We start from the raw sequence: 24,311 nt of genomic DNA on the forward strand, positions 1-24,311 counted from the left end.
TACCCCTGTAAGTACATTCGCTTCCCTGTACTGGAGCACTGTTCCAGTATGTTTATGTTTGAGTGGACAGCAGTCCATGATTAATAAATGCTAATCAGGTGCCTGGAGGTGGGGACTCAGACACACCCACTGGATGTATTTGTAACAGAGGGAAGGACCAAATATTTCTGTCAGAGCCACCATCCCAAACTCTTCAAGAACAAAAAGCGATCTGAAACCTGAAGTTTTCAGTGGCCACGCTCTCAAAAACCAGCAGAGGCGCCAGAATGTGAGGTGTTGAGGTCTGGACCCCAAAGCTGTACCACTGTTTACATACCGACTCCACCAGCCTTGAGCCCGGTGGTCAAGATCAAGGCACCTGAAATCTCCATCTTGCCTTCCTTGTTTCTGAGATGAGGGCAACAACAGTTATCCTAAGGGGACGTGGACGGGAAAGGCAGTGCATTCAGAATGCTTAAGACGGTGCTGAGCACACAGTGTGTAGGAAGACCATTGTAATTCTCTATTTTCAGGGAGAGTCTACTTCCCTCCCTAGTAGTCTCAAGAAACAGAGACATTAAATAGTCTACAGAACTCTTGTGTGTGTACTTGTGCATACACATGGATGTATGTGTTCAAGATGTGAGGGTATACATGTGAGCAGGGGTCCATGTGTGTAGGTCACAGAACAATCTTGGGTGTCTGTACTTGCTTTTCACCTTATCCGAGGCATGGTCACTCTTGCTGTTCACTGCTGTGTATATATACAACACTAGGTGGCCCAAGGGCTCCTGTCTCCATCTCCAGTCTCCAAGTAGGGCATGCCTACACTACTTTTATAGCTTAGCATAGCTTTTATACGAGTTCAAACTCAGGCTGTCAGTCCTGCAAAATAACCACCTTACTTACTGAGACATCACCCAGGCCCTTAGGAGTGCTTTCAATTTTAAATTTTATTTACATTTACTATTACACTTATTGTCATTTGTTTTGTGTATATGTGCAGATATATACCATGGTACATGGTGGAAGTCAAAGCATAACTCATGGAAGTCTGTTGTCCCCTACCACAGGGATCCCAGGAATTGAGGGACAGCAAGCACTGAGTATCTCTCCAGTCCATCACAGAAGACACAAGAGCACAAGACAGTTATGGAAGTGGATGATGGTGATTACTACATAGCCATGCCGATTTTAACCCTGTTCAACTTTATGCTTAAAATTCATAAACTAGGGATATAGTTGGACAGGGCTTGCCTTGCACACAAGAAATCCTGTGTTTGATCTCAGCTCCACATAAACCAGGCACTGAGTTACTTCTTGCACTTGAGAGGTCAAAGGGGGTGGGGGAGGGGGGAGGGGTTCAGAAATTCAAGATCCTCCTTAGTTACAGAGTGAATTTGAGGCTAGATGGAGATACAGTAGACCCTATCTCAAAAACAATGCATAAAATGATTATCATAAATCTTTTTAAAGGAGTGAGATAAAAGTTTTGGGAGTAGATCTCCATGCTAGTCAGCCTCCTTGGTTATCATGGTAAGGCAGTGAATACTCAGAAAGATGCAACTTTGATCATCAGGTACAAAAGGCTCTTTCCTTCAAACGGTTTCAAGACCTCACATGCCTCTTAGGAGTACATGCATCTACCCATTAATAGTGACTCTACTGATTAAAGATAAGTCCTTGGTGTCCATCATAGCTTCTAACACAACCAACTCTGATTGTTGCTCAATCTCAGTCTGCCCCCCAAGGCACAGGGAAGATTGGAAAAAGGCTCAAGGCAGGTTTGACTATAGCTAAATGTCCACCTCCTACACTGACTGCAATCTAAGACACGACTCCAGTGCAGTGATATGGCTATCCTATAGTCTGCAGTGCATGGCAGAGAACTATAGAGAAGGGTTAGGCCGGGCAGCATCAGCTCAGATTCTAGTATTTTGCCTCTCATTGGTAAATTTGTTAGTGAAAAGTGGGGAACTAAGGAAACCTCCTCTCGAAAACTGCAGTGGGGATTACCTGAGAATCCACACAGAACGCACTTACAGAAGGACTCACGGCACAGGAACTGTCCAGCACATCCCCTGCTGCTGTTGTTACGGTTGCCATCACAGCTATTACACACAGACCCCCTAAGGCAGCACAGGCGGGAGTGGGCTAGACTGACAGAGGAGTCTATTCAGAGAAACTGGCAGAGAGCCGTTGTGATGGAGCAAAGGGAAGTGAGAGAATGGACAGGAGTTATGGACAATCAAGAATAATGTAAACACGATCAAAGTCACCTGTTTGTCACAGTCCCCCAAAAAGAAAAATACTAGCTGTAGCCAAATACAGACACATTTAACAGTTCAAACAACTCCTTAAAACTGACAACTAGGGAGTCATGAATGTCAGGCCTGGAAGTCACCAACATTGCAGGCCGATCTGGGAACAATCAAAGACATGTACTATTGATTGATTGGTTGGTTGGTTGGTTGATTGATTGATATAGTCTCTCTCTCTCTCTCTCTCTCTCTCTCTCTCTCTCTGTGTGTGTGTGTGTGTGTGTGTGTGTGTGGCTGTTTTCCTTACATGTGTGTAGCATGTGGTATTGATTTGTTTATTTATTTGCTTATTTATTTATTTATTTATTTATTTAGTTGTTGTGTGTGTGCCATGTAGATGCAGTGCCCCCACAGAAGCCAGAAGAGGGCATCATATCCCCAGGAACAAGAGTTACAAACTAACGCCATATGGTTGCTGGGACTAGAACTCAGGACCTCTGCAAGCACAACCAGTGCTCTTAACCGCTAAGCTATCTCTCCAGCCCCTCAAAGACACTTTTAAATGTACCTGAGACTGAACATCACCACCATATTGTTATACCACAGCTTTGGACAGCCATCCAATCATCTGTCACCAACAACTTGGGTCACATTTAATATTACAATATTAAATTGATAGACTGGGATATAAGTGAATTGTACCATGCCCAGACATAATCCAATAGCCACATGGTGGCCAACACTATAGCATACAGTAAAATTCCACACGGATTTCACTTCTGTTTCTCAAGGCCCACTCTAGGTAGCTTTCACCATATGCGTATATCAATGGAAATACACCCAAAGCCTTTTGAAACTATGGAAGCCAATGGGCCCTCTTCTCTGCCATAGCAGGATCGTAGCGGGCATCTTGCACATTTCTTAAGCACTGCTAAGCTTTAGTGATAAGATGATAAAAATTCATCTATACTTTGTGAGTCCCAGAAGTACACGAGGAGCTTTCAAATTAAAATGTATGCTGAATCCCTCTGTAAATCTGGTCTTTAAAAATGATGCCTAGTTTGAGGGAATGTGCATCTAATTACGCGTCCCTGGGAGCTGTGAATCTCTAGGAAAGAATCCAAAGACCTTTCTTAGTTTGATTTCAGTAATAAATATTCAGGAAGGGTGGGGCAAGCAGAACCACCCAAGGAGCCTTGAAGTGAACAGCACAGAGCAAGGCTTTGTCGTTTCAATACATCCGTAGATACAAGAGGGAAAAGGTCCTGCGACAGATTTCCTTTTCATCACACAGGCAATCCATAACCTATGTGCAGATTTAAACCAAAAATTACCTGTCAAAAAATTAAGTAGTCTACGAATGCTGAGGGTCACTATGTTATTTTCCAGAAGAGACTCTACACCTCAGATCTGACAAGCGGGAGAGAGAAAGGGCCAGCCCTTATCTCTATGGAGACCAGTTAGTGAAAGCTCACCCCGTACTCACCTAAGATATTTTCATGCCTCAGCATCACAGTGTTGTACAATTCCGTCTCCCTGAACCACGACTTCTCATCGCGGGAGGAGAAGATCTTCACAGCGACATTTTCCCCTTGCCAACTGCCTCTCCACACCTCTCCATACCGGCCCTTCCCTGTGGACAGCAAAACAAATGATATATGTGAGAAACAGGGTTTTCCTATCAAACACAGCGAACCCAAAAGTGTCCTTATATTTGAGCCTCCTGCTTTTCTCTTAGATGATTAACCAGCTATGTCAGACTGTGAAGCCAAGCGCCCACCCATGGGATAGAACAAAACCTTCATCAAAACTAAACCACAGAGGCCACTTTGGCACATGTATTCACTAGCTCGATTTGGGTTCTGGTAGATCCTTTATGCAAAAAGGTGGCCTTGCCATTAACTCTGCATTGGTCATGTGTTTCTTTGTGTGACACTGAATCTATTCTTCATCCTTAATGTATACAAGGGTTAAAAACAGGACACAAAGCCTCACGGAGCATCTCCTAGTAGTAAACACAGATGCCTAAAACTCTTAACTCCTTATTATTTAGGAGTGCCAATATTTCAAAAGATGTACAAAAGTAAGGTAAAACCTATCTTTCCCTAATCTGCCCTATTGTGATAGGAAACTGACTTCCAATCAGTACAGCACAACTGCATGATATCTAACTAACTGCACACTCATACTTAAGTCGTTCTCTGGAGGGTATCTGACTTGTGTCCCAGACTAGCTGTGCAGGCAGCCCAACCTATTTGTAGACAAGAATGGAAAGTCACAATGTCAAAAGGCTAGAAACCCTTTGGCATGTAGTTTCTCAAAACACATGAAAGGTAGTACAATTTAGAAACTAGTATTGATTATTAAATTTCAATGCAGCATCAAAAGCCCAAGGGGTATGGGTATATTTCTAAATTACTCAATGGCTTTCCTGGTTCCCATCCCTGGTTCCCACTGGACCCTTAGAAGCATTTCTCAGCACAAATGCCTGAATGTACTTAAGCTCCTCTCACCCCACAGAGGGGCAGTTTGAGGTCCTGGAGATTAATGTCATTCCATCATGCCGGGAGACGGTTGTGCACCACCACCTCCAAAGGGTTTCTTGGAGAAAGATTTCAAAAGCAGATTTTCAAAGTCATAAACATAAAATTCCAGAATAGCTCTGACTTCTGAGAGTGGTCACGGCGTTTGTTTCGATGGGCCCCAATGACGTCATAGTGGACTATACTAAAAAGAGCATTTGGGAGCCGGAGAGATGGTGCAGCAAGTGAAGGTGCTTGCCAGGTGTGATCCTAGGTTTAGTCCCTAGAATCTATATAAAAGTGGAAATAGAGAACTGACTCCACAAAGTAGTCCTCTGGCATCCACAGTTACATATGTGCATAATAAATATACACATACAAAACTGATAAATAAAACATCTCTTAAATCACCTGAGGGCTGGAGAAATGGCTCAGGGGTTAAGAACCCTGGATGCTCTTCTGTGGACCCAGATTTGATTCCCAGAACACACAGTGGCACACAATTTTCTATTACTTTGGTACCTTGGAATCCAATGTCCTCTTCTTACCTCCTCAGACAGGAGGCATACTTAGGATACCCAGACATACATGCAGGCAAAACTCCCACACACTTAATACAGTATTTTCTTTTAGTCACTTGAAGAGCATAGTTTACAAAAACAGGGTAACTTCAGCTGAGATCTGACCTGTCTGATTCATGCCTCCCCCCTAACTCTATGCAGTAGCCACGTGCTTATGAAGGGCAAGTTCCCCCTTTCAGTCATCTCTTTAATTATAGGTAGAGATGATCAAAGAGATAGGGAAGAGGAGGTCATTATCTCAAAACCAGGGGAGTCAACATGGGGTGTAGTCAGCCCGGATGGCAGGCCTGCAGCGGGAGCTGAAACTACATTGCAATGAGGCTTTCTGCCCAGGCATGTGGTGACTGCACCATCACAGAGCTGTAATAGGCAGCTGCGGTGCCACCTGCCTGTGCACAAGTACAGTCTTCTGCTGGAAAACTAAGCCAATAAGAGCCTAAACATAGAAAGAAAGCAGATGTGTCCAAGTGACACACCTGAGACTGTCACAAAACCACCAAGGGCTGGGGATGTGGCTTGGCGGTAGAGTGCCTGCCTCACAGGTGTGACACACTGGGTACCATGCAGCTCCAGAGGTGGTAGGGCAGCACGGATGTCCACCAATCTGAGCTTCTGTGACAAGAACTAATAACCCTATCCAATAGCACTAATATAAGGGGCCACTAAGAGTGGCCAGAGGTCGTTTCGGGCTACTGTCAATAATCAGACGAAGTCTACCTAGTTTACCAGTCATGTTAACCAAGTCATAGGAATGGCTCAGCATCTCTGTTCCAGATGAGGCCTGTGTTACGATGCTACAAAGCCAGAAGCTACAAAAGCAGGAAATGAATGCTAAGCTTTTCCTGACTTTGTTCCATTTTGCAACTTTATTTTCTCTGTGGAGTCACTGTTTCCCTGGGAAGGAAAGGGAAACATCCCAAAGAATTGTGGGTACAAAGTTATTTGTTGTTGTCTTACTTTTATTAAGAAAATAAAATATATGGCATGGTAGGTGGATTGAACCAAAACAGAATTTATTTTAGTGGTTGTCGAATGCTTTTGGTTAATGTGATCTTATACCAAAGCCACTAAAAGAGTGATACAGTTCTCCAAAAATCCCTGGCCAGAAAGCGCCGCAAAAAGGATGCCTAGGGCTGGAAAGGGCTGACATGGTTAGTTCCTCACGTTCTCAAACTAAAGTGACCATCTATCCACCTTGTCCCTCAAAACTACACCACACAAAGGCCAAAACTCCTAAACAGGCACTGCACACCCCAGGCTCTAATGTCAACACCCCCAAATTCGACAGTTGAATTTACACGGTTCTAAGTGCTGAAGAACATCAAACACTGTAGACAGTTCAGAGGAGCAAGACTCTGGAGCCAGCCTCTGAGGACAAAGCTTGGTATTTGGGACTATCTGTGAGTGATGAGCCATTGGGGCAAGAAGAAGACAGGAGAGGAAGGTACATGGCCCCTTTGCTGCCCCCCACCACTACCCAGGCATCCTTGCTCATAAACAAACAGGATGCTAGTTAAGACATCAAAAAGAAGACCATTCTGGTTGTTGGTGATAAGTGCATCTGTTGTTGTTGTTGTTTGTTTTGCTTTGTTTTTCCATCTCTTTCTAGTCTCCGTCAGCTGTTTCCACCAGGAGCTGCAAACAGCGAGTGGGAAATAGGTAGAGTAGGTGCAAACCTGGGGAGAGGTTCCATAGCTCCTTTTCTGGCCCCCATGTGGCACAGGCAAGCAGTGCTGCCCACCGCAGAGCTTACTACTGGACTTGACACTGTTCCTCCTTTCATACAGCATACTAGTGGTGGGGCCAACTCATAACGGTCACCTGCTTCCTGTTGTTTTTAAAACAAAATCCCAAATGTTTGATTTCCCAAATGAAGTCTCTGAAGCCAGATGCTGTGGAAAAAACCTACTAGTTCAGAGAGGCAGAGAAAGTACCCAGCTGACCTTCCTAGTCCACCATGTCCCAGATGGAAAAAGCTCTTTCTCCTCCATGATGCAAATACTTCTCAACTCAGAGACCCTCCTTTCTCTTTCCTGGGTTGTCCTATGATCACTCCCTATCAACTGGTTGCTTGCCCTGCCTCTTGACCTGTCGTTGCCTTTATAATCCTACTTACGGAAAGCTCTTTGGATTAAAGGTGTGTCCTAGGTCTGAACCACACCACCACAAGGTTTTTCTGGTTCACAATGTGATCAAATATCCTGCAACAGCTTCCCCAAAACAGACTGTCAGAAGGCAGGAGCTGCTATATCCACCCAAAAAGCCTGCTCATCAGAAGTGTCGAGATAATACCAAGCTGTTCCTGCACACCATCTCAATGAGAAGCTGACAAAACCTGTCATGCTACCTGAAAATATCTACCCTCCACATAAAAATGGTGAAACTGAGGATTGTACTTGAAGTGTGTGCATGTGCCTGGCAAGAGGGGGAGGGCAGCTATATATATATTTGTGTGTGTATGTGATGCTAGCACTGGGTGTTTGTTTCAGCCACTTAGTTGATTGAGACAGGGTTTCTGACTAAACCTAAGGCTCACAGATAAACCTAGACAGCCTGGTGAGCAAACTCCACAGATCTTTCTGTTTCTGCATCCCAGAACTGGGACTATAGGCACATGCCACTGTGCAAGCTTTTCTACATAGACACTGGAGATCAAAACCAAGTCTTCACGCTTGTGTAACAGGCACTTATTGTCTGAGCCATCCCCTCAGCCCTGAAAATCAGGACTTTAAAAATGTATTTGGCCATAGACATATATACTTATAATCATCCCAGTAGTACTCAAGAGACTGAGGAGAGAGAATCAAGAGAGGATCCTTGGCTATATACTGAGTATTGGGTCTGCTTGGACCAGATGAGAGCCTGTCTCAAAAACAAGAAAGCATTCTGCACCAGCCTCATGGAATTCATGAAGTTGCCGCTGCCGCCACCACCATCATCATCATCATCATTATCATCATCATCAACATTCTATTATTGTTAAATCATGCTTGACTCAGAAATCCACAATTCCTGGGAAATCATTCTGCCAATTCAGAAGACAAGAGAACGTGTGCCGAATCCTTTTCAAGAATTTTTGCTAACCCGCTAGCCAAACCGACTGTTGCACAGCTTCCTAAGGTGCTTCTGGTAATCCCCAACACCAGAAAAGGTGCGGGAACTCTTAAAATGGAGGTGGTTCAGTGGGTGATGAGCTTGCCACAAAGCCTGATGATCTGAGTTCAATCCCCAGAAACCATATAAAGGTATGGTGTGAGAACCAACTCTATAGCATCGTCCTCCAACTTCCACATGTGCTGTGGTGTGTACACACCCACACACATACGTCATATACACACATGCAATAACAACAGATTTTCTAAAAAATTTTAATGGATAAAGGAGCACAAATGTTTTCAAAATTAATATACCAACCTAAAATATGTCCTAGTGAGAAAAAGGAAAGGCTATCAAAATATATATAGCTCTTTGCAATGAGCACCTAATTAAAAAAAAAAGAAAAACCTTAGTAAAATTCACTCTTAGTTTTTAAACATATATTTTCCTAAGTTTTTGCATCTAATCAATACACAGTAACTAGACATACTTACTCTTCCTTTTAGAGGAAGGGAGACAGCAGGAATCATGGGAAAAAAAACGAAGTAACCGACCTTACTATCCAGAAGCCTATTTACCTGAGATCAGTCAGACCCTGTGGAACACAGCCTTGAGGATTCATGCTAGACATTGTCTGTTCTAGTCAGTGGTGACTCCCTTACCAGAACTTCAACAAGCTCTCAAACCTGAGTCACAGAGAACAGAGACCCCATGGCTGTCTCACAACCCCTGAAGTAGAATAACCACATGGTTGCTTGGCACCTCCAGCCTTTAATGAGGAAGCAAGAATAAGCAACAAGAAGCGGACTTTTTCAAGCTCCAACCTACTTCGAGAATCAAGTTGCCTATTGCCCGAAAGGAAGAGAAACGAACAATTACCAACACACTCCAACAGGGTTATCTGGCGAGCCACGGTCCTCTGCACCAGAAAAGGAAGCCCGGAGCCACTTCCTGATGTACATGAGTGATCTAGAAGTTCCTATAATATAAAACAAGGAGAAAATGAAATTACTGAGCAACAATGCCTGCTTTAGAGTCCTACAATACATGCCGTGGTAACCCACATGGTTTCCAGCAACTCTGGTCATACAACCCATTAAAATGCCTTAAAAATCTCCTTTGAAAGGACTGGTTATATGTCTTGGGAAACATAGAAGCTAAACCTGAGGCGGGTTTTACTAATGGATAAGTCATTCTTATTTTAAGCTCTAGAGTTTTCTAATCAAGTACACAAGAAAGGAAACAGAGCTAAGCTAATGAGCACATTACAAAGACTGAGGGGCGGGGCATGAGGAGTCAGTAGGAAGGATGGGGGTGGGGGATACCTGAGTACCAAGAGCTGGGCATTATCGGCCATTTATCTCTTCTGCTGTGCTCAGTAAATGTCTATCCAGTCATCTACTTCAGTTGCCTTACAAACTAAAGGTGTCTAATTGGAAGTATGCAAATCAGGACTATGAACAGCCAAGTGTAATATCTGTAATGGAAAGATTCTAATAATATGTGGATCATTAAATTGGTACTTATAGGTGTGTGCGTGGGTGTTTCTGTGGATGGAGCTTCTCTCTCTCTCTCTCTCTCTCTCTCTCTCTCTCTCTCTCTTTTTTTTCAGGTAACATATGAACAAGCAGGTCACTAAATTAACACCTACTTAACGTTTTTTAACGTGAACTGCAAATTAGAAAGGAAAAAGGTAAAAAAAAAAAAAAAAAAATTCACTTAAAACATAACACCAGAGTCGCACATTGATTTCTCCAAATGAGCATGCTGGCAAAAGATTGCCAGTTAGTTCATTCATAAAGTTTTCCTTCACACTCTCAGCAAAGGCCGAGCAGCAGGACCTGGCCTGGACCATTTCTAATGCACAGCCTTGGTAGTGGTGGGAAGGCTAACCCTGTCCAGAGTTTTTCCTTTCCCAACACATAAACTGGCCCATTAAAGCAACACATGGATTTCTGTGAATTTCATCTTCTCTCCTCTCTGTGGAACACGACTGTGAGATACCAGGGATCAGGAAAATTACCAAAGGCTAAACACTCAACAGAAGACATTCAGAACCCTTAAAAGCCACAAAAGGATAATCAAGAAAATGAATGTAGATGAAATGGGCTTCATGCCTCCCCAAAGAGTCCCTCTTGCTCTGCTTGGCGACTCTATTCGTTCAATTATTTTTGAGGGGGAAAAAAAAAAGAAAAGAAAAAGCTCTGTATGTTGAGCTGTTGCTTTTCCATGATGCATACATAGTTTTGGTTCTAATTAAGTTCACAGATTTGGGGGTCGGGAGTTCATGAAATCAACCAAAGACTAATAAAGACCTACCTACCTCAACTCCTGAAGCCCCAGCCTTGGGCGAGCCTCAGCAAGGCTACCCTTTGCCAGCTCACATAAATGAACATATTGTTTAAATAAGCAAATAAGGACATCTAGCTACTCCTTACTATGTCATTATATCATGACATTCTGTCAGCTGCGTGGCTGGGCTGTGTTGAGAAGACTGTTTTGGCGCAGGCTTTCATTCCGATTTCAAAATCCTAAAAGCTATTTAAACAGTAATTTACACTAGATATTCCAATTACTGCCCTTGGTAATTAGACATGTTAGCAGCTCTGAGGAACACAGTTCTGACTAATCTATGTCAGAATCTTGCTTTGCTGAAGCTTTGTCGGGGAATCGCCCTCACATCTTCCTGCTACAAAACCCCATAAAACCCACCTCCTTTTCCCTAAACCTTCAAACAGACTCCTGAGCAAACATTTAATGAAGACAAGACACGCCATTTCTTCAAGTTCTGCCACACCACAGCTCAAGTGGGTAAGCAGAGAGTCTACACAGACTAACTTGTTCCTTTTGCATTCAAACAGAATATTCATGGGACAGAAATCAGGGCAAGATGGTTCCCAGCCTGTATCCCACATCAGCCATGAGCTGACACCTGACTCCAGGTGGTTTCTCTGGCTGCCCAGGTGTAGCATGTGAGCTAAAGATGACCACTGCTTAGGGTACATCTTTTCCAGGATGGTTAAGTGTAGAGCAAGCCTAATTGCAGAACTCCTGGGCACTTGCGGACTTGAGCCTGCCTTCAAGCATGATGAGCTGGTACAAGACGGGGTGCACAGCATTAAAACGAGCTCTGAATCACATTACAAAGATAACTTGATTGACTTGCGACTCGCTGGATTGTGACAAGGAGAGAGCTGATTTGGTTGTGTCGTTCGCACCTAACACCCACGGGGCTTTGTCTTTTTTTCAGAGAAACCATGTAGTATCCATGGAGAAACCCGTTACTTTATTCTTTTGCACTCTATGGTAGGCTGCTTATGGTGAGTGACCTACTTCCCTGACTTAACTAAATGCTTAGAAGAATAACTAAAGGACCCCTTACAATGTCACGCTATAGCTTTAAAGTATATGAGTGATTTTAAATTTTCTATTGCACTTATTTGTTTGCTTATTTATTTGGGGTGGGGGATAGCCTTGCCACAGTACATATTTAGAAGTCTGAGGACAGCTTGTGGGAGCCAGTTTCCTACCATGTGGGTCCTAGGGATTAACTTTAGGTCATTACTTTGCAGCCACCTCACTGGCCAGGAAGAAATGTTCAAATGTAGAAATAACAGCATCTTCTATGCTTACAAAGTAAACTCCTGGGGTCAGGGGGTGGGGGGTGGGAGTGAAGTTTATGCATCATGTAAATGATTTTGAAAACTTATGGAAAATGCCAATAATTTTATTGTATGTTGAAATGATACAAGGTATAAATGGTTTGCTTCCCCACCCCTCTATTCACTTGTGAAGCTGGCTACTGAAGCATTTTAAATTCTGTATGTGCTATGCATAGTTGTCCTGGAGGACCCTGGTTCAACCAGCTGACTACCCTCCACAAGGGGGCAGTACTGGAGCATCAAATACTTAATGGCTACTTCTGGTGATGTCAAGTCTCTAAATTATGGCATATGTACAGAATCTAAAGGGAAAAGGATTTCTTAATAATAATAATAATAATTCTTCCTTTAAAAATGTTTGTTGTCACAAACAGAGTAGCATAACACCATCACTTCAAGTCCACAGAATCTCCAGTCCGCCAACCATTCTTGGTCCCTTTTCCTCACATTCTCCAAAGAAAAGTCACCAAGAATCTAATGTAAAAATCTCTGAGTCCCATTCCTTAAGTGTCTGTCTGAAATGGATGTTCTTATTCACAGGACTTACGTTCTTCTACCAGGTGCTCATATGTGCTTGGCTTTTAGCCAAGCGACTAGTCACAATGTATGTCTGCGTACTCATTGTCACACTCAAAATAAGAAAGCGCCTACCTCCATGTCACTATACAGAAGCCTCCCTCTGGGGTCACAAACTCACCGCTAGAGTACTGTCTCCAACATTGGTTGTGATGAGCCCTTCAATGGTCCCATACTCCACGTCTCTGGGGTTCAGGCGCTCTTGATTACGTCTTTTAAACTTCCTGAGAGCAACTCCAAGGATGCAAGCTAAAAGACATACTGCAAACACCACTGACAAGATGATAAGGCCGACTTCCAGGTGGAAATTCTGTGATCCATGGAAGGACTTCCCTGGAGGATGGGAAGAAGAAGGTGAGTGGGAGTCGGGACCACCGTTTTCTTGTTAGTTACCAATATCCTAAGAAATGGCTCCTGATCCTGACCAAACAACCTCACATATCAAAACAATGTACAAGTAAAATACTTCCTAATATTTATCCAATGGCCCAGACACTTTTTAAGTGATCAATCAATTAAACAGAACTGGGGTTTAGAGAGGATTCCACCAAGAATCAACTGTATTAATGCATAACTGCTTTAAGAGCTTCTTAAATACAAGAGCCATATAATCCTTGATGTTAACTCTCATCAACATGGATTTCAGACGCAAAGACGCTTTACAACAAACCCTGCCGGAGAGCCATTATACTGTAACGTCCCAGTGAGAGAGCACTGATGTCTTCCCTAAGCTCCACCTGCCTCAGGGTTCCCTGCAGGGATCCACTCTCTACATAAAGTTTCCTTTATATTGTTTCATTAACTCCCCAAGTTCTGAGAATCAGGCTGGTACTTTATAGTGCATGCCATCTGCATGATTATATTTAAAAACGATTTAGTAAATGATAGACACTGTGGCCTCTCAAATAGGACGGTCCTTCCAGGAAATGCCTTTTGTTAAAACGTGGGGTGGTGGGAGAGTGAAATGGCTCAGAGGGTCAGAGGGGTTGTGGCAAAGCCTGACAGCCTGAGTCTGATCCCTGGAACCTACACAATTAAGAGAACCAATTCCCACAAGGTGGCCTCTGACATACTCAACACATATAGGCAAATACAGGACCATGTGTGCATGTGCTTGCACACACACAAATAAATAAGCACATAAATAAATGCGTAAAGCTTCATGTGTAGCACAATGTGTTCAGGAGGATCTTCCCACTGCTGACAACGTTTCTTGTGTGAATACAGAAATTTCTTCCTGTCCATCCATTCCGTTAGTAAACTATTAACACACTGAGCATAAGGAAATAACCTTTGAGATAATTACTCAAATATTCAATCCTTTTTCAAATTCTTGTGTCCAACCCTATTTTTAAATCCCAATGTAGCCTGTTCCACCTGCCCTAAGGGGGGGTCACAGTCTCTTCAAAACTACCATGTGACCTATCCGCTCTGGTTTCCTGCCTCCTTCCTGCCTTATGACAATCCTGGCAGTGAAGGCTCTGAGTGTCCTCTCCTACCCCATTTGTGCTTTTCTTCTTCCATGAGGACAAAATCATATAATTAAACCTATTAAGAGATACTATATATTACGAGGATAAATTTGGCTTGGGGCGGGCCTATATTAATATCGACAGCAATGTGAGATAGCTAATGAGAGTTCACCGCATGAGAAAAGGGTTTCAGAGGGAGACCAATGTCCAAAGGACTCGGAATCCATAAGAAATTCATGAGGGGAATGGCATAACTTCAGGGCTCATGCACAACCACATCTGACTTCGGTTTCAGAAGGCTAAGGACCTGATTTGGAAGGATGAGCAGGCTTTCCTTTGTTTCCTTCTTAACAAGAGAAAGGCATTAAACACAAGCTAGCATTCCTACTTCTCTAGACACACAAATGGCCCATACATCTGTTTGTGATGACTTGCAGTCAGCACATCTGTCCCCTATATCCATCCTCTGAATGCATGTCACACCACTAGCTTTCCCCCAAAATGTCACTGTCCTTTTAGACTCCAAAGGCCATGCCTTTGTCTTCCTCACCCAGAGTGACCTTCCATGGCCCAACGGCTCTGGTTCTCTGAGAGTAGGAAGAATGCTTCTGGCTACGCAGATTCTTAACCCACACAGATTTGGGGCAACACTCACAAAACCCCTTGATCTAGAAATAGAAGGAGCCATGGGAACCTTTAGTGGGCAGCTGGGCCGTGATGTTCCTGTTACACCAGTCCCCTTGGCAGCACTCCACAGCCTGGCCAGGCGACGGCGGGGTCTTACACGTCATCTTCCCCTGCTCATAAACCTGAAAGCAGCCTTTCTGGTAGACATGGAAGCCATCGTTGATGCTCAGGGAGGAGAAACACTGCTGGCCTTCACAGTGGTCCTCGTTCCCGCACGAGAGGCCCTCGCACACACACATGTAAAGTTTCGGGTTGACCTTGGGCTTCTCATCTGCAGAGGAGAGGTGAGAAGGAGAAACAATTTAGTTCTGTGGGCATCACCCCTTTCAGAGGGGGTAAAAAAAAAACAGGTTTCCCTAAGATCACCCCAAACCCAATCACAGCACCATCAACACTGACCAATGTCTACACTCCAGACTGTCACTCAAATAATAATTCCATCTCAGTCTATGAGTGTATCTGTCTATGTTGTGTATCCATCCAAGGAGGATTATGCTAGCACAGAAACTGACATTGAGATGTCCAGACTCCTGACATGGAGCCCCTCTCCTATATCCATAGTTCTTGCATCTAAACTAAATATTTGATGGGAACATAATGTCTGGCACCTTTATTTTATGCAAAAAAAAAATGGCTCCTAAATAAATACTTGGCAATAACTTCCTGCTAACTCTGCACCTGTAAGCAAGTGATGCTTCAGAACTTTAACTGCTTCAGAATACACGTATAGAAGAGTCTATAACTGCAAGCCAGAGGTATTGACATTTTCGGCTAGACACTAGACCACTTGTGATAATAACACTCATGTTTGCACCCTGGTTAAAATTCTAATGAATGGCTCTTAAGAATTGTCTACTGACAGCCCGGAGTGGTGATGCATGTTTTCAATACCAGAACTGGGGAGGCAGAGGCAGGCAGATCTCTGAGAGTTTGAGGCCAGCCTGGTCTACAGAGTAAGTTCCAGGGCAGCCAAGGGCTACAGAGAGAAATCTTGTCTTGAAAAACCAGAAAAGGAATTGTCAAATGGTAAGGAACAAGGAAAAAAAACCCACAAAACTGACTTTAAATACTCAGGCCAAAGACCCCAAAAAGGGAAGGAAGGTATATTTAACAATTAGGTAGCAGTTACGACCAGAGACCAGGTAGTCCCCAGTGATGCCAAGATGCCGAGCAGTCACAGGGGAGGCTGCACCATCAGCACTTGCCCTCCCGACTGTCTTCTGAAAACAATTATTTGCAGTTCCATTTTCACATCTCTCTTCCTTCCTCCCTCATCAGGATGATTAGTTCAGACTTGCTACTTCCAACACTTTCAGTCAGCAGGGAAGGAAAGTGAAGACACAGCCAGGAAAGTGTGCACAGTCCAGTCCTAAAAGCTATTCCTTGGCCAGGGCCACAGTCACCAAAGCCCTACTCAAAGAAATCCGGCCTCCAGAGCTCTCTCCCAAGGCCTGTGGCATAGAGAGGCTCACCTCTCTGATCAAGATGTCTGTGAGATAACTGCCTTGAGAGAGAGAGAGAGAGAGAGAGAGAGAGAGAGAGAGAGAGAGAGAGAGAGAGAGAGAGAGAGAGATTGTGGTGTTTTAAAGAGAAGACCTTAAAGTGAAAATGTCAAGTTCACTTACACAGATTTGTGTGGGTGTGTACAGAGATGTGGGTTATCTTATAAAGAAAAAAGAAAAGTGTTGCTAATCTTTCTTCTTCCCTCTTCAAAGAAGTGGAAATATAGTTCACTGCCCACTGTCGTGTGGGTGCTACATCCCACAGCGTAAGTACATGCAGACACACAGACACGTCCTTCTGTTTATAATTGACTCGTGAGTTTCTTTCGAAAACCACAAGGGGCTCATCCCAAAGCAAAGACATGCCTGAAAGCAGAAAATCCAAAATAGCCACTGCCTACTGCTGGTGCTAAGTACGTCACCAGTCTAACCCTGAGAGTCAGGAGCCTTCCTACGTGTTTAATTAGTGAAAAAACTTTAATGAACAAAGAAATTGTCTTTATTTGACATAATGTAGCAAGAAGTTTATACTTATCAAAAGAGAGTTGAGAGGTAGGTAATATTTCTAGGGAGTCTAGACATGCTTGCCACTCTTGAACGGCATGAAGCTGAGCTAAAACCTGCCAACCATGCCGCCCAACATGTGACCCTTCTTTGGAAGGAACTGAATGGGGAGGGGAATTGTGGAGGAAGTTAACGGTGTCAAATTGATTTGTGTGTGGCCTGAAAGAGAATTAAGTGACTGTATTTTAAAGACTGAAATAAGGCAACTGGTACAAAGTTTAAAACACAAACACTTTAATTGTAAGTGATTTTGAATCATATGGATCCAACAACATACCTAATATACTGAAAGGTATATCTGGCTGATGTTGGGTTGGGGAATGAAGTGTGGTGAGGGAAAAGTCAGTGAAAATAAGATAGAGAGTGACTATTTCACAGAGTGGTAATGGATAATCAAATCCATTTAGTCACCATATTGTATATAAGGACTACCATGAGTAACAACTGTAAAGATCTCGTGTATCACTGGGCCTATAGAATGGATGGTCAGAGCTCACAGAAAAGCATATGATGCATGAGGAGAGGTACCCTAGATTTATCTACAGCAGCGCTTGTCAACCTTCTGAAGGCTGCAACCCTTTACTCTAAGTTCCTCATGTTGTGGTGAGCCCCAACCATAACATTATTTTTGTTGCTTGTGGTGATTTGAATAAAAATGGCCCCCCTAGGCCCATAGGGAGTGGCACTATTAAGAGATGTGGCCTTGTTGAAGTAAATGTTCTTTGTTGGAGGAAGTGTCACTAGGGTTGACTTTGAAGCTTAAACAAGGCCTCGTGTCTCGTTCACTTTCTGCTGTCTAAACCTCTGAACCTGTAAGCCGGCCCCAATTAAATGTTTTCCTTTTTAAGAGTTGTCATGGTTATGGTGTCTCTTCACAGAAATGGAAACCCTAACTAGGACACTGCTACTTCATAACTATAATTCTGCTACTGTTATGAATCATAATGTAAATATCTGTGTTTTCCAGTGGTCTTGGGCAACCCTTGTGAAGGGGTCATTCGACCCCCCAAAGGGGCCATGACCCACAGAGTGAGAACCACTGGTCTACAGCATCACTATAAACAAAGAAGTAAACCAATACACTTAAGTAACTGTATGGTCCAAGGCCCCAAAGAGTCATACTTTGTGGTTCTAATAATATGTTCTTAGTGTGAGCTAGTTTCAAAGTTGCAGCCTAAACTAAACTCTATATCCATAGACAGATGAAAAAAAAAATCACTTTCCCAAGGTCTCTTGTTTTGGACAGGATAATACAGAGAGAGTCTGACAGATGTTTGGAGGATAACCTAAAGAATTTCACCAGAAGCAAGAAGCCTCAAGTAACTTTAACATGTGAAATTCAACTCACTAAACCCACTTGGGCAGTGTACACAGGCATGCAGCAGCATTAACCCTAACCAGCATTTACTTCTGCAGGGTCTCATTCAGTCTCCTTCAACTTCCTACCTACTTCTTACAGTTGTACAGACAGAAATAAGAATTACGGACTGGACTGTTTTTCTGTTGGTGACTCTTCTCAATCAAATGTCAAAATCCATGGTTTACATATCCTTGCTCCCCACACTCAGGACAAAGAAGGGTGGCAAAGGGAGAATAGCTGTTAATGGGCTATAACAATTAACTTCATCTTTAATATGGAACCAGGAGCCAAGCCCAGTCAGCACTGAGTACAACCCTTCACCGAATCTGGTTCTCCTATGCTATCTATCCTCCCAACATCTCATTTCCTTAACTGGTACGTTCTCACAAAACAAATTAGCAAATCCTTTCTGTACTTCTTTTATACAAACACACAAATATAAATGAAGGCCTTAAGTTCATAATTTAAGAATGGTATTCCCTCCCAGACACACACACACACACACACACACACACACACACAAACTCACCACACTATGGCAATTTCATCTGGCAGCCTGGGTTAGTTTAAAGAGATGCCAAAGTGATTTTCGGAATTAGGATTACTAACTCAGCAAAGGCTAAAAGGGAGGCGGAAGGTGGGACATGATTAGGTTTTACTAACCACAACTCTTAGAGGTACGGCAAGCCTCAGAGTGCCCAGGACTCATGTTTTTCAGTCTGATCAAACTTACCATTCACTATAACATGTGTGGACCTGTAATATTTTATTTGGGCTGGGTGTTGGGCTAGGGGATAACTTTAAGGGCTACCTTCTGAACCTCTCAGACCCTGATAGCAATACAGTAGATGTCAAGAAATAAATAATAGTGTCGTGTGCTGCTCCTCCATGGTGCAACAGGAAGTGTGATATCTGAAGTGAATAAAGTTTTACACCTGCCTGTGTGAATAACCAGGAAGTGCCCTGGCAGAAGGCAGCAAGCCTACTCTGCCTAATTGACATTCATTTAAATAATTCAGTAATTTAAATGTCATGCCAGAGGTATTCCCTCTGCACAGCTCTCCCACATTGTTTGTTCTAGAAGGCACCTCCCGGTATTACTCAGTGTTATGGCTGGTTCAGTTCACTCTTTGCTCTTTGTATCACCAAAACCAGGGCCGTGTGAAAATGCTCACAGCTGGAGCTGGCTGGGAACAGACCGGAGAATTTTGACCACAAAGGATGGCTGCTTCCCCTCTTCCAGGGAGAAACCACCAGGGTGGTAGAAGATCGGGATTGTTCTGCAAGGTCAGAGGCACAAGCTGGGAGTCCCCAAAAGTTCACAGCAGCCAAATCTTTTTTTTTTTTTTTTTTTTTTAAGCTGTCACCATTTTTTTTATTAGATATTTTTTTTACACTTCAGATGCCATCCCCTTTCCCCATCCTCCCCCCTAGAAAACCCCTATCCCATGCCCCCTTTTCCTTTTTGCATTTATACATTTTTTTAAAATAATGTTAATCATAAGCTTTATAAGTTTGGAATTGTTCAGTCAGAGGTGTAACCCACTGACCAACCTAGATAGCCAAATCTTTAAAAAAAGATTTTTCTTGTTCTGAGCAAGGCTCAGCTCACCATCTGGACACACCTACTAGGAGATGACTCCAGACTGGCAAAGCAAGAGGCAAAGCAAAGGGCAGTGTGGACTTCATCAGACTGTTCATAGCTGGGGACCATCTTGTGCTTCGTAGCAAAATTATTCACATTTGTGTTGACCTGGGGCTTCAGCAGTTGAGGCATGATACTGCAGACTCCTCAGTCTCTACATGCCTAGTTGTGTTGTGCACAATGCTCAAGGCATTCAAGCAGATTTAACGTTCTATAGGGTGCATGAAAGCCCACATTCCCCATTAAGACCTTTGATACAAGACAGATGAACCAGGACCCTGTGCTAAGGGTCAGCAAAAGGGGACAGGCTGAGTTCTTAACGAGCTTACCTCGAAGCAGTGCAAATAATAATGCAGTAATTAGAAGGTGGTTGTAAAAGCCCAATAGTACAGAAGTTGTATAAGCTAAAAAAAGGGAACTCCAAACATCCTTGGCCTCCTTCCAGCAGTCCACACGATTCATTCATTTGAAATGGCAGTTTATATTAGGTTTATAGATGATGGGAGTCCTTCCACCCTGCTCCTAATCTGGGAGCACTGTTTGGCACCTCTCCAGAATCTGCGAGCATTTGAGATCTCTGGCATTAAACAAAGGCTTAAGGGAGGATTTTGCAATGCCAGGTTTCATTGCCAGCAAGCCTGCTCCTCAGACAGAAACACAAAGGTCTATCTGGAATGCCTACTGAAGGGCACTTGATCCTCTGGCAAGAAGGCAGGCTACATACATTCAGGAACAAAATACACCAGGGGCCCAAATGCTCTCTTAGTCTCCATATTCCTTTAGGAAATCAGCATCTTATTCAAAAAAAAAAAAAAAAACAAAAAACAAAAAACAAAAACAAAAACCAGAGATACCGAAACTTAGCAAACTTGTAAAGCCAAGAAACTAACAGATTTCAAGAGTTATGAGAAAAAGAGAGACAGTTAAAAAAAAAAAAAAAAAAAAAAAAAGACTATAAAATAGAACAACAGGAAAGTCCAAGACCTGTGTACTCAGGATGTAGCTACTCCAAATGTGCTCCTCCTGAGTGTTCTCTAACTCTGTAAGTGACATGCTCATTCATGCAACCTCACAGGCCTGATGGTCTCTGGCTTCCATTATTCGCAAAACAGACTATATGGTCTGACTCATCCAGCTCTCCACCCTGCCCTCTTCAAAACCTGGGAGTACTCAGGAAGCCTCTTCCTGGTACAGACTCTCAGGGGCTTGCTTTATGGAACCCCTTCCTCCTCGTGGATGTCTACTCCCTCACTGACAGCTCTGAACCTATGGAGACGATCTCACATCGCATGCTGGAGCCCAGCATTTGAATCTTCCAGGACTGCTGGCCCTTTGCTCTGATGCTCAGCAACATGAGGACGGAAGCCACAGCTACCAGCAGCAGCCTCCGCAGTTGGCACTACCAACCTGGTGGACATTTGCTTCAGCATGAATTTTCCATTCACAGAAAACATTCAGGGGTAGGAAGAGACCTGAAGCTGTTTTCAGAGCAGACTGGGCCCATAAAGTCTTCAAATGTCAACACAGATCTTCAGGCAAGGCTTAGTCACCTACTGGCATGTCTGTGCAAATCATTTCTTCCTAGAGGGGCCTGTCACACCACCAAGTGTGTTCACTTCTCAGGTTCCCAATATGTGGAAAATCAGTACTTTCTATGAGAACATAAGATGTGTGTGTGTGTGTGTGTGTGTGTGTGTGTGATGTTTGGATGTCTGTGTATTTGATGTGTGTGTGTGTGTGTGTGTGTGTGTGTGTGTGTGTGTGTGAGAGAGAGAGAGAGAGAGAGAGAGAGAGAGAGAGAGAGAGAGAGAGAGAGCTTGTTTGTTTACCAAAGGCCACAAGTAAAGTGTAAGAGTTCCTTAAGTAAGGAACTCTTTAATGCACTCAAAGCAGCTGGGCTTTGTGGGTGGTCTTCATTAGGCTGGCTACTTTGTGGACTTTGTGGGCTGCTAGGATGTTCCTGTGATCAAGGTCATTAACACACAGTAAGTGCCTTCAAGGCCAATCAGTTTAGAGAGAGACCCAAGAGACCTGGCTGCCCCCAGAGAGAAAATCTGCCCCTGGTCTTTGCTGCCATTTTTTTTTTTTTTTTTTTTTTTTTTTTTTTTGGATGGTAAGTTAGGAGGGGATGGATAAGAGTGAGTCCCCGCTTTTCCCTCTGTGCTTTGCTTTACATGATGATTCCCTGAGTCATCCTGCATTTGAACCACTGAAGCTGAGTGGGATGAGGGGAAGGTGCCATCTGTTTAATTTGTGCCTGGGCTGACTCCTTGTCTCTATGTAATAATCCATACATATTAAGCCTATTGCAGGAGCTACACCTCCAAAAGTTCATCCTGTGTTCGAGTGTCAAAGGGATTAAGAAACACTGTGGGTAGTGACTATACACAATATTGCCCAGGTTTTCCTATGCTCCTGATGACCCTCTGAAAGCAGCACAGACTTAGCTTTCTTTAACCTAGGCAACTTGTCAACCTGGAAGCAAATCACAAGATAACTCCACCTCTTCACTTTGTCTTCAAGCCTCTTGAAGCAATGCTTCACAGAACAAAGGGTTACAGGCCTGAAGGGAATTACATTTAGAAGAGTAGCTTCGTGGGCCAAATACATTACTGTTGTTCCACACAAGCCAGTGCCAGTGTCTGAACAAAACTACGCTTTAGGGAGCATGGCAGAGCCAGAAGGAAGAAGGCCACAGTCCCAGTGAATTAGGAATGGTTCCAAGAAGTTGTTCTCTTTGGATTTGGGAAGAGATTGGAGCAGGAAGCTAGGGATTCCTCCATCTCAACCTGGACACTGTGATGGTGCAGGGAGAGGTGCTGGCTCAGACAGCTAATTCTGTTGCTTCTCCCATTTCGGTGGGCTTGCCTCTGAGGTTTCCTACCTGATTCTAAACTGAAATTTTCAGTTTGACAAAAAACCTTAAACAAGGACCTCTCCATTCGGGCTAGCCAATGAAGGAGTGACTGAATGCCCCAGTGCCTATCTTTGCATGTCTTTTCCCTGTGTCCTGTTCTAACTTTTGATAGGAATTCAGGACCCAGATCCTCTCCAGGATCATCAATGTGGGATCTAGAAGCCACAAAAACCTTCTACCCCATCCTTCTACCCTTCAGGGATATTTTGGCCAGGGATAAACCCTCCCAGAATTGTGCAGGGCTCCAGTTTGCTTAACAACAGTCCCAGAAGAGGCCTGCTCTAGTGCCCAGAGGTGAAGGTAAAATGTCTTGAACTAGTGAATTCTCTTCTCCTCCTTGCCCTATGTCACCCCTGAGAAGCAAAGGAAACAATGAAGTCAAGACTTCTTTCATCTCTCCTAGATGGAGATAAAGTAATTATCAGTTAAGAAAATGAGAAAGAACTTGAGTACAGTCCAAACATCTCATACCATTACTTCCAAATCCCACCCAATTTCCCAGTTCATTCCTAAGTCCTGATATAGTTCGGAGTCCCATGGCTGGCCAAGGAAGACAGGATCCCATGCTCCTGGTTGCATATGTATATGCCTTGTGCATATTTGTGCCGACATTTGCAACCTCAGAAACTCCTTCTCAATTAGTCTAATGTTAACAATTAAAAAAAAAAAAAAAAAAGTCAGCACATTGGAGAAAACTGGCTTACTTGTCATAGATTAAAGACACTATAGTCACCATGAGAAGGTTGAGTTTGGGCCATTTTGAGCCTCTCTTTTAGCCCTAGCCCAAAGATAGGTTCCAGGTGCCTGCACTTAATGTGAAAAAGAGAAAGCCTTTCTCACATGCTATGCATGAACTGCTCCTTCAACCCTCCCACCTCAATCTCAGCAGCACGCTGAGCCATTCCTAGCTTCTACAATCATCTTGGACCTTGGCAGAGGAACACCACTAAATCTGAGATGTGTCACGAGGCCTCTGGCTGGGAAGCAAGAATATCTAAACACAAGAGGCAAGAGTTTCCGAAGACTCCCTTTGGCCCTTGTAGCCACAGGATCACTGACGGCCTAAAGATAACCCAAGTATCCACAGAGGGTCACTTTTAAATAGTAGCTTTAACACCAGCAGTCATTTCAGAAGTATTTCCTTGCGGAGCCCACTTCCATCCTCACAGTATGCCAAGCCCACTGAAGAAATGAAAACCCAGAAGGAACCGGAAGGAATTTCAAAGGGAGAGCCCATGCTCAGCACAGCGGGATTCCATTCTATAATCGCACAAGCCCACAATCCTGAGAAATAAGAATTTAACAAGGAAACACCTCATAGGAGCCATCCACGGACAATCACTGGGAACTGAAGAGCAGTTACGAGATGAAATAAAACAGGTTAACCCAATGCTTCACTTTCTAAAGCAGAAATGATGCCTGTTTTTCCTTCTAAGAGAAACTTATACGACAGTCTATTAGACCGTTATTTAGGTGAGCCCAAAGAG

The 24,311-nt window shown here is 43.5% G+C and overlaps 1 protein-coding gene across 2 annotated transcripts in view; it reads right to left on the reverse strand.

Moving 5' to 3' along the window:
• Acvr1 (activin A receptor type 1) overlaps nucleotides 1–24,311 on the reverse strand; it is a 119,959-nt gene that overhangs the window by 17,463 nt on the left and 78,185 nt on the right. For both annotated transcript variants that reach the window (XM_034495429.2, XM_034495428.2), the window contains 4 exons: nucleotides 14,844–15,107; nucleotides 12,799–13,010; nucleotides 9,319–9,418; nucleotides 3,727–3,873 (listed from right to left, as the gene is read on the reverse strand). In XM_034495429.2, the coding sequence (XP_034351320.1) occupies nucleotides 3,727–3,873; nucleotides 9,319–9,418; nucleotides 12,799–13,010; nucleotides 14,844–15,107 (723 nt within the window). The remainder of the gene's footprint in view (nucleotides 1–3,726; nucleotides 3,874–9,318; nucleotides 9,419–12,798; nucleotides 13,011–14,843; nucleotides 15,108–24,311) is intronic.

The sequence above is a fragment of the Arvicanthis niloticus genome, chromosome 2 (genome assembly GCF_011762505.2).
Source record: "Arvicanthis niloticus isolate mArvNil1 chromosome 2, mArvNil1.pat.X, whole genome shotgun sequence".
NCBI lineage: Eukaryota > Metazoa > Chordata > Mammalia > Rodentia > Muridae > Arvicanthis > Arvicanthis niloticus.